We start from the raw sequence: 11,866 nt of genomic DNA, 5'->3' as shown, positions 1-11,866 counted from the left end.
TTTTTTTTCTCAAAATATGATCTATTTTTAATAGCAAATTAATAACACTAGCAAATAATTAAAAAAAAAACCGCTTGGTTATATACTTTTTATTCACTATGTATGTACTAAAGTTTTTGACACTATTTAAAACAAGTTTTCCTTAAAATAATCTTCTAGAATTGTTCGTAAAATAATCCGTAAAGTAAGACTTCTCTGGGCTCATACTTATTAATTGACAAACTACTCCCAAACATATTCATGTTGTATAACGTTGGTTGCATAGATTTCCAAATTTTTACCTAATTATAAAAATTGAGCCTTCAGGAAAAACATATTTTTTACACCCTATTTAAAACATTTTTTTTTCATCTTCATTTTTCTGGTATCATCCGTAAAATAAACAAAAGAGTCTATAAAACTGTCTGTAAAGTAGTACTTTTCCGGATTCACACGTCATAATTTTAATTGACAAAATAATTCCATATTCCATCCTTTTAGAAAGTTTCTGTAGCACTTAAAATAGGAAATATAGTATGTGGTGATTTGAGCGATGCGTTATGACACGAGTTCCAATAATAATTAAAATTTGTGYGAGTAATTTACCCTTCAAAAGTTTAAAAAAAGCACTTTGAGTCATTGAGTCCTTAACGATATGGATGGAGAGTTGCAATTCCTGCAGTTTTTTTCGAATCAGTGATGCGACACATGTTTCAGCACTTGAAAAAGTCCTTCGCAAAGTAAATGAAGAGATGTTGTATAGCATTGGCATTGTTTTTGAGTTGGTTTTGTGGTCGCCGTCCGTCGATACGGTCCTGGTCTATAAAATTTAAAATTCAAATCGTCTTCTCGTAGCATTGTTGTCCAACGCTCGCTTGGATCTAATCAGCGTCGGCATGCAATTTTTCATGTCGCATTAGGCAGTGTCGGGGCTTGACCTTCTCCATGCTAGGAGTAAAACTGTTGAAACGAAGACAAGTATGTTAATGATGGATTATTGATTGGGGAAGTGCTGTTAGAAACAATCTTCGACGTGGAACTGCTTCGAATTCCTGCATGAAGTATGCACACATATCCGTGCACACGGATATATCACATGATCGGCGATTTTTGATGCGATCGAATATATGAGAATCGGATGGAATGTATAATCCAACGGGCCGCGGGTGGTCGATCCCGCTCTGCGCTCGTCACAATTCTTATCCGATTCCGCAGACCCAACATAAACTGTCGTGTCTTTCTTTCTTTCTGTCTTTGCTTTGCTTTGCTTTGCTTTGCCAACACTCGCCGGACTCGCAGACTGGTTGGTTCTGGACTGCTTTCTTCTTATTGCCGATCAATATTTACATGAAAGGACTAATACGGCCTGTCACCGCGTCGCAGAATGACAACTCGCATAAACCGCCGCCAAAACGACGAAAACATCATTAAATGAGCATCAAGTGACAGAGTTTGGCGAAAAACGCTTTTGGTACTGAAACTTTTTCACACGGGGTTAAATCCAGTCTTGTAGCAAATTTTAATTTTAATTTAATTTAATTAAACCCAACAAAAAGTATGAGTTTTTTCTAGTTTAGTTTGTTTTTTACATTTTTTTTGATTATACAGCATGAATTAAAAACAGGTACTCCAATTTTATCATTTAAACTTTAACTACCATCAGTTGTATTACTAACTTGGGACTAAAGTCTGTTTCTCTTTAAATGGAAATTACCAAGTCACAATTTTGGTGAAAAAATTGGTAGTAGCTTGTCTCCATATCCACAAATTTTGTTTGCTCTTTGTGTTTTTCCCCAGAAATTTTGTTAAAAATTATGGTTATGTTTTCAAATTGAGATGTTGTCAAAATTTACTTATGAATTTTGTATGTCTGTTTGCTCTTTGAAAGCGCTATAATTGAATACATGAGAACATCACCTAAGGTTTAAAGACAGAATTCAGTGCTAATAATTTTGTTAGAAACACACCACAAGTAGGTACAATGTTGTGGAAAAAATAAGGTTCTTGCTACAAAAACATTGAAGACAAAGTATATATACAGGTGTGCCAGAACTCGCGCCCCAGAGAAAATTTTCAAGTAAGGTAAGATACCAGGAACATGAAAAAAATGTTTAAAAAATTCTATCTGTCGAAAAATTAATTATTGTAAAAAAACATAAGTATACAAGATCATCAAGATCATCATCAATTAATTATTTTTTGACATTTGACACTTTTTATATCTATTTAATGAAACTGATGATTTTGTATACTTATGTTTTTTTACAATTATTTAGTAAAGGGACAAAAATTTTGCCAATAAAAGCCACAAATAACATTGAACAGAGTTACAATTTACAATACAGCTTCCTTGTCTTCTCTTTTAATAGATTATAGCAAAAAAACTTGTAAAATTATTTTTCCAACAGAAATAAATAGAGTCAAAGTGCAAACTTTAAACCCTCATAACTTCGAAACTTTTATAGATAAAATTTTTTTAACATTTTTTCCATGTTCCTGGTATCTTACCTTATATGGCATTTTTCTCTGGGGCGCGAGTTCTGGCGCACCCTGTTGTATACAGAAAAAAGTTATTTAGCAAAAGATACAAGTAAGTATTATGATGATTAGCAATAAATTTTAAGTAATTTATTGAAATGAGCTCAAAGTTAATGCATTTTATAGATTCTTCTTCAGCTTTAGTTYTTTCAAAATTGCTACTTTTTCAACTCGTTCCTCAAAAACGATGAACAAGACACTAATCTAATTGCGTTCTTTACGAGATTCTTTCTCTTTCATTTTTATTTTGTATTCTTGTCAATTTCTTGCTTAAGATTCTCAATTGAGAAATTGAGATTAAATTAAGATTCTCAATTGAGAAATTGAGAATCTTTAGCAAATCTGCATTACAAATTGCAACGGGCCCTTTTTCTGACTTCCTGCTTATGAACTATTTGTTTCGAAATTTCCAATTTTTAGTGTTTCGTCTCGAAATTTTTCTAGATGATTTTTTGTGTTTAATGACATTGTTTTCAAATTAATTCAAAAAACCGGAACTGCCAATTTCCTTTATTAAAATTACCATGAATGAATTTACTAGTAGTGCCAACGCTAAAACTGTTTGGCATTTCCATTTAAAAAAAAACAGACTTTAGAAAGATAAAAGTTTGGCTTAACTAAAAAAATTAAAAATTTTGCAGAACTCGAAAGCACAACAAAAATTAAAAAAAATTATTCTTGATTAACGACACTTTATTATACAAGGTGAATACAAAGTATGGAACAAGAAATTGTTTATTTAAACAAAATAAAAATACTATTCTTTCATAAAATATATAGTTAACAAATTAACAAAACAGCAATTTGAAAAAAAAACAATATTTGTTTTAATCAAATTCACCATTTCACCCATGCACATGGGTGAAATGGTGAACTTACTTTTTCTGCTTTTTACTCCAAATATTACACATTGACTACTCATATTTTGTACAGTCTTTGTGCAACCAATACATTTTATCCAATCCACTTCCTTTTTACAAAATTTTTATAAAATGTAAAATTTAAAAAGCACATAAAAATTTAGGCATCTTTGACTGGAACAATGCTGATATACAGGGTGCGCCAGAACTCGTGCCCCAGAGAAAAATGCTATGTAAGGTAAAAAACCAGGAACATGGGAAAAATGTTAAAAAAATTCTATCTATAAAAATTTCGAAGTTATGAGAGTTTAAATTTAGCACTTTGACTCTATTTATTTCTGTTGGAAAAATAATTTTTCAAGTTTTTTTGCTACAGGTTATAAGAAGAGACAACAATGAAGCTGTATCCTAAATTGTAACTTTGCTTAATGATATTTGTGAATTTTACTGGCAAAATTTTTGTACCTTTACTAAATAATTAGAAAAAGTAAGTCACCATTTCACCCGATTCACCATATCATCCTGGTTTACTCTAATAGTTTTACCTTCAGCCATGGAGRAAAAATTCTGTTTTTGCGCTTAAGCATTTTTAKTGACATTGTTGACATTTACTAATYTTGTTTCTTTCTTGCTTCTCTTGCCGCTTTAAGAATTTCGGGAGATGTAAATTGTYGARCATTAGCATTCGATCATTAGCACTACTAACTGCACTAGTTAAATTAATAAACACTTGGGAAAATTTTGATACAAATTTCGATACTGCCGCGTGATGTTTGTTTATAATCGTTGCTGTGATTTTATTGCTTGCAAAGCGTTCATATTATTTTGTTCGTTTACTTGATAATTTTAGCGTTGCTCTTTACTCTCGATCTAAATATGTTTGCTGATAAAATAGTTTATGTTATCCGGAGTAAAAGTGAATTTATATAGTTCAGCTGAAATATTTGCCTCACTACGTTCAGCTTCGCCACTTTTACTCCTAATAACATTATACCCATACTATTTTTGAAAAATAAATAAGTTAAACAAAAAACACCTGGTATATTTACTACATGTAAAATCAATCATTTTTAACACGTAATTTGCTTTTACATAAAAATTTATTTATAAAAATTTAAAATATCAAACACAACACTTATAACAATTGTAAAACAATAAAATTTCAAATACCACATGTCAATGCAAAACATAAAAAAATACAATACAAGTGTACATCTGATTAGAAATATATTGGACTAGGTAAGCAATTTATAGTAAAATAAAAAATAATAAACAAAAAATAACTTCAACAAACTTTTTAATTTTTTTACATCGTAATTGCAATGTGCTAAAAATATTACACTTAGGTTTAAAATTTGTTCTTTTTACTTTGAAGCATGTAGTGAAAACCTTATTTTTCTAGTTTTCTTAGTTTTTGTGGATTTTTTTTAAACGTAGTGTTTTTGCATAAGAAATTACAACAACTAAGCAAAATTAACCAACTTTATCTTTAAACTTAAAAAAAAACATTAGTTTATATTATATCTCATTTTTGAAACAGCTTGTAGATCGTATATCTATAACCGAAAACAGGCCGCAGCATTCGAATACAGTTTTGATTTTTATTGAAACTATTTGAATATAAAATTTTACTTAGGAAAATAATAGTAAACACCGTTGTTGACTATGAAAAATAATTCTAATTGATTTCTGAAACAAATACCAAAAAAACATTGTCAAAAATTCTAAGATAAGTTTTGTAAAATCAAAATTAGTTATTTATATTTTTTTATGAAACGTTCGTTTAATAAATCATAAAGAACAATAAAAAAAGTTTAACCTTAAAACAATATTAGTTATTTATATTTTTTTATGAAACGTACGTTTCATAAATTATGAAGAACAAGAAAAAAACTAATTTGGTCCATTTTTTAGGAAGTTATGGACGTTTCAAAAAAAGTGACGTCATTTTCGAAAATTTATATCTCACAAACCGTTTGAACAAAATTTACTATAGTCTCAACCAATATTAAAAGAAACAAAAAGGGGGATACAAAAGCTAAATCCCTACAATTTTTTTTCTATGTCATTTCTTGAATCTAGGATAAATCCGGGAAAATCCAGACTAATGGTAGCCCTATTTGGTCCTAATCTTTTAGACTATGCTCTTGAAAAAGATAAACCTATAAAACGTTATTTAACAAAAGAGGTTTTTTTAAAAGCCACGACCAAATTTATTATTTGAAAACTTTATCCTTCTTGCAACTTTTACCGCTATGTTCGTCACGTTTATTTTTTAATGGATCTCACCAAAAAGTACACTATTTCTCGTAGAATGTTATTATTTCTACGTGCTTTTGTGTTGAGACCTAAATTCATCGAGTCTTTGACCTATGACATTAGGAACTACGAAGAACGAAGGTCTTTATTAATTGCTCTTTCTTTACTCTTTGTCATTATTATTATATAGCATCGAAAGTCATGACTAATAAATTTAAGAATATTTGTAACAATAATCATTGTTTAGATAAGTGGAAATTATTGATGAAGGTTTCCCGCTGTTTTCTAGGTTTATTATTATTTGCAATAATAATGTTTAGGAGCAACAATTTAAATTTATTAACAGTGTGCTTTTTCTCGATTAAAACATGACGCTGCAGATTCCTTTCTTTATGAGAAAAAACTTGGATAGTTCTAGTCAAAATTCCAACTCCTAGAATTTTTAAATTGTAAAAATAATGAACCAGTGGTCACAACCGTAATCATACATACGATTTAAACTCTCTATTCAAGTTGATGAAAAGTAAAATGAACTTCTTTTGATTACATAATCGACCAGAGTCGGTTTTTCACGCATGAACTTTGCAATTAGCGACATAAAAAGATTCTATTCAAAATTTCAGGTAAAAATTTCGAACCTCACATGAATGAAATGAACCTTCACTCTGTATAAAAACAATCAGACGATCTTTTCCTCCTACTTTATTTTGTTTTGGTAAATACTCGCAATCTAAAGTCGAGTCTTGTACGTCCTCTAAAGGTTAAAGAGTCCAGTTTTGGAAATCGATTGTAGCTTTTTGCTTCAGTGACTGACCAAAATGCGATGACAAAAACGGGCCTATTAATACAGCAACATTTGTTCGACGGTTCTTTGGGCTTGTTTCTTTATTTGTTGAATGACAAACAATACAGTTTAGCATTTCAGATAGAACTGAGAATGATTTTCGCTTAATTTTTTATCGTTAATTGCATTTTTGGCAAGGATATTGACATCTGCTCTTGTGAACGGACTCGGTTCAAGGCGGGAAACATCTCCATTTCGATATTAGAACGTCGATGGATACATTTTAGAAGCCGAGTATTGTTGGTTGTCTATTTGCATAATAAGCAATTTTTAAAGGGAACAAATTAAATGCACAATACTTTATTTAAACAAGTATTTTTTATCAGTAAAAATAATAAATGCACAGTAAAGGCAATGATAAATGTCTAGAAAAGGTAATTAATTCAATATTCACACATTTACAAACAAAATGTTTCCGAGCAAAATCGAAATGTCACAAAGCGTTCAAAAACAAAATTGTGGTATTAGGAGCACAGCAGTGCAAAGAGTGGACACTGATTAACTGATTACCATTTGTACACAGTTTCCAACCCTTGCTAAAATCATTCTTGCGCAGGGGCCCTTGCTAATACATATCTTACTCTCCAATAATAATAATAAATATTCAGTAATATAAAAATAAGTACCAAAAATAAATAACATTCTTGTGCAGGGGCCATACATTGTTATATAACCAAGACTGAAAATTCTTTAAATTTCATGTTGTTTTACTAATTTTGATTAAAGTTACTGAGCGTTTATTAATTTTACTGTGCAAATTGGATTTTTTTACGGAACAAATTACACTAAAATACTGTGCGTGCTTTTCTTAGCATTTATTATTTTTACTGTGCAAAATATTATATTATGCTGATCATTTTTAATTTTTTACTGTGCAAAAATTAATTAAATACTGATCATTTATCATTTTATACTGATCAAAATTAAATTATTTACTGATCGCTTTATTACTCGACTGTTGGGAGGTAAATAACTCAAAAACGTATCAATATTTTTCTATATCGAATAAAAAAACAAATTTTTATTTATTATTTTTTAATAGCCTTTTTAATTTTTATTATAATAAAAATGTGTTTAATTAGTTGGAATGCTTAAGGACAGCAATATCTTGCAACAATTTGGGGAGTATTTAGAAAAAATCATAAAGTACTAAGTACAAGTGTAATTAGAACACACTAAAAATATGAAAATTTGTTTGAAAGAAAGGTTTCCTGTCGAAAGTAAAATAAAAAAAAAATGTAACAGCAAAAATAAAGTTCAAACAGATGAAGATTATTTGTCGATCATAACAGCGATATTTACTATTCAGTAACAAAGAAAAATTTTTATTTCAACTTAAAAAAAAACTGCTGAATAGGTTCAAGTGACAAGGGTAAAGTAGCTGAAAATATTTTTAAATTCGAATTTTCGAGGTATATTTTAATGCTGTACAAACTGATTTTATTTTTAGACAGCATATCGAAATTTTCATTTAATGCAAATAATTTAACTCTACAAGAAGCCATTGCAAACAAGAAAATTACCTAAGCACAACAAATACAAAAACAATTATTTATTGCTAAAAAAAGTTTTTATTTTATAATGTGGACACTTTTAGGAATGATAGGTATATAAATATTTTTTGTATACAAAGATAAAGATGATGTGCATAATAAAAGTATACTTTTTGTAAATGTGAAACAATATGTTGTTATTTTTATAACGATTTTATTTTTTAATTTGTGATAAATGGAGTTTTTTATTTATAGAAATTGTTATCTAGTATATTTTTTACAAAACATCTTAATTTTTAAATGTATCAGAAAAAATCTATTTAAAACTAAACATTAAGTAAATAACGAGTAAAAACGAATTCATTTTAGGTAAATAATATAAAAAAATTGAAATATGCTTCTGTGCCATTCAACATTCTATTTTTCTATATCCTAAATTTTCTATGAAACGGTTACCTTTGAATTTTTTTAAATAATCGAAAATATGTGTTCCAACCTAAAATTTTGGCAAAATTTTTATTTTTATTAAATGATTTAAGAATTTTTTAATGTTTTGCTGTGATGTCAACCACCTTGGAAGCTTAATTATGTGTATGATTATAATTATTTTAGAGTTATAGTTTTTTTGACTGCTCTCCACGCTTTATTGAATATTTAAAATTCAAATAATTTCTATAATTGATGAGTTCAAACTTTTCTCGTTTCTAATTTACATAATTAAGTTTATCTCTCATTTCTCAACGGCATTATTAATGTATTAATTCTAAATGTTTATGCTACAATTTTTTGCTCGAGTTCACACACCACAATGTATACTAAATCAATTTATTAAAAAATCATCCTAATTAGCCGTATATAATGCATAATTTATGTCAATACATAAAAATATACATTATAGAATAAAAAATATCGTAAACATTAAAATAATGATGTGTAGCCTTGAGCAAAACTTCGAATTTATAGCACCGTATCGTTTATTAATATGTAAAATATTCATTGAGAAAAAACTCTTGTATGGAAACAAAACCCATTTAAAATGGCAACTAATTGATAAACGTTGCAGTAAAAATGTTTGTAAAAATGCATGATTTATACTCGTAAATGTGTACATACAACGGGGGCAATTAACCTTTATCAAGGCCGTAGAGCCTTTTATCTCCAGTAATTGTACGGTAAATTCTCCTTAACTTGCACAAATGTATGAATATCTGATGATTTATAAACTTGAAGACGAACATGTAATAAGTATAAACACGCTGTAATTTGCCAATTACCACATCAGATTTTGTTTTAATTAAAACACTAATGAAGTCATAAAAAATTAACCAGTTTTCAAATTGTTTTAACACCATCTGCCACTTTGAACAGCTTTTAGAAGAAAATTGCTGAAATAAAGAGGAAACAATAATAATATTGATTATTATTCAAAGACGGTAAATTAAGTAAATTGTCTTTTGTATTGATTGAATGACAAAAATGCATTTACCGTAGAATGGCACAAAGTTCGCTCAGATATTGTTGTTTCAAGCACTGTTGCACAATAGAGGAATTTTTATAGCCGATATAAAACAGAATGAAAATGTTTGTTTTAGTTTATTTATTTCTTATGAATAAATATTATTAGTATCAATACAGGGTGTGTCAGAACTCGCCCCCCAAAGAAGAATTTCAAGTAAGGTAAGATACCAGGAACATGGAAAATATGTTTAAAAAATTCTGTCCAAAAGTTTTGCTATTTTTTTTATGTCTACTTATGATCTTGTATACCTATGTTTTTTATAATCATTTAGTAAAAGTACAAAAATTTTGTCAATAAAAACCACAAATAACATTAAACAGAGTTACAATTTAGGATACATCAGCTTCCTCCTTGTTTCCTCTTCTAATAGCCTGTAGCAAAAAAAATTGGAAAATTATTTTTCCAACAGAAATAGAGTCAAAGTGCAAAACTTAAACTCTCATAACTTCGAAATATATAGAATTTTTTTAACAATTTTTCCATGTTTCTGGTATCTTACCTTACATGCACGAGTTCTGGCACACCAGGGTAAAAAAAGTAGTTTTTTTGCGACTAAAAGTTGATTGATCATTTTTACGAGTTACTACCGAAATTTGTTATCAAAAAGTTTCTAGTGTAAGAATGTTTTTAAATCCGATTATAAAATTGTCGATTTTTTAAGAAAAATTAAAGTAAAAGTAGACTATGTTAAAAACTTTATTATCTTAAAAAAATCAAAAAATTCGGAGTTTCGATAAAAAAGCTCTCATGCTGATCTAATCAAAAAATTTGTAAAACGATAATTAACTTTCCAATTTCCAATAAATAAAACAATATGGGCTATCAGAAAAATGATCGTTGAAGATGAGTTCACACGAGTTTTTCGAAGCCATGGGAACTCATTTCGTCTTGAGCAAATACAAAACGAGTAGTAAATTCAGTTAGAGGTTCGGTGTTAAATACYGTTTTAAAAAAAGTAAACACAGTGGATTGTCAAAAAGTACACAAAGCGAGACGCTTTAAACTCAAGAATAAATACAGTATGTCAAATTGTTATCGCACAAAGTAAAATACAAAACTTGCCTTCGTCTCGGGGCTGGTGGTGGTGTGACTTGCCGCTCATTGAACGAGTATCTTCTATAGTCTTTGCGTTTCTTCTTTTTTGCTTTGCTTTCGCTGTGATAGACGCGGTTTTGGCGCTCAATCGGAGATGTTTTCGATAATTTCGTGTTTAGGTAAATCACACTGAGTTCGCGGAACCACTTCACGATCAAACCGCCCATGAAGTTCGGCCCTGGATCCACATTTGACCTGAAAGTTTTAAATTAAGAAAGAACAAATGTCATTTTTTGTTCTATTATACAGAGCAGTGGCGGCTCGTCAGTGAAAATAGAAGTTAAAAAAATAATTTACTAGAAACTTAAATTATCTTGAATATTTTTGAATCGTAAATTACAATTTTTGTATAATTAAACTTTAATAATTTTTTATTTGTTCAAATGTTCATTTTTTTGCTATAAATAATAGTAAACCTAATAATAATAATAGTGGTGAAGCTTCAGGTGAAGCAAAAAATGTTTTTCCTTTGCAGTTTTGGCATAAAATAAAAGATAAAAAAATTTTCCTCTTGTAAACTCAATCCGGGGACATACTGTATACAGGCTGCGCCAAAACTCGCGCACCAGAGAAAAATTTCAAGTCAAATAAAATTACAGGAACATGAAAAAAATATCGACAAGATTATATCTGTCAAAAGATTTTGACATTTATTTTTTGACATTTGACATTTTTTATGTCTATTTAATGATACTGATGATCTTGTATATGTTTTTTTTACAATTATTTAGTAAAGGTACAAAAATTTTGCCCATAAAAGTCACAAATAACATTGAACAGAGTTACAATTTAGGCTACAGCTTCCCTAATAGCAAAAACTTTGAAAATTATTTTTTCAACAGAAATAGAGTCAAAGTGCAAACTCTAAAACTTCAAAATTTTTATAGATATTTTTTTAAAACATTTTTCTTGTTCTGGTCTTTTTTGTAATTAAGAAAAAAGAAGTCATATATTTTCAACGAAGATAACAATTACCGAGTGACTATAAATAATTGTGTAATAATTTTTCACCTCAAGTTGGTGTCAAATTTAAAATTTTAGTTTGGCAATTTTCACTTTCCAATTCAGACGGCAAACTTTTATTTTTTTGGGCAGTTTTACAGACTGTTTCATTTATTTTACCTTTACGAACGATTCCAGAAAAATAAATTAGACAAAAACATATCTTAATTAAAATTGAAAAAAACTTTTGTCTGTTTTTCATAAAATCGTAATTTTTTTATGGAAAAATGTAAAAAAAGTTATACAACATAGATACTTTTGTATTTTGACAATCAGG

At 28.8% G+C, this 11,866-nt stretch overlaps 1 protein-coding gene across 1 annotated transcript in view; it reads right to left on the bottom strand.

Moving 5' to 3' along the window:
* The window catches only part of LOC123003793 (protein Shroom), a 157,034-nt gene that overhangs the window by 122,580 nt on the left and 22,588 nt on the right, over nucleotides 1–11,866 (bottom strand). The window contains exon 2 of the mRNA XM_044396790.1: nucleotides 10,555–10,782. Coding sequence (XP_044252725.1) covers nucleotides 10,555–10,782 — 228 coding nt within the window. The remainder of the gene's footprint in view (nucleotides 1–10,554; nucleotides 10,783–11,866) is intronic.

Source organism: Tribolium madens, unplaced genomic scaffold (assembly GCF_015345945.1).
Source record: "Tribolium madens isolate multiple individuals breed KSU strain unplaced genomic scaffold, Tmad_KSU_1.1 Scaffold_11;HRSCAF=98;Tcas5.2_LG3b, whole genome shotgun sequence".
In the NCBI taxonomy this organism is placed as follows: domain Eukaryota; kingdom Metazoa; phylum Arthropoda; class Insecta; order Coleoptera; family Tenebrionidae; genus Tribolium; species Tribolium madens.
The sequence above is the reverse complement of the archived record's forward strand: the minus strand, read 5'-3'. Positions and strand labels throughout refer to the sequence as shown.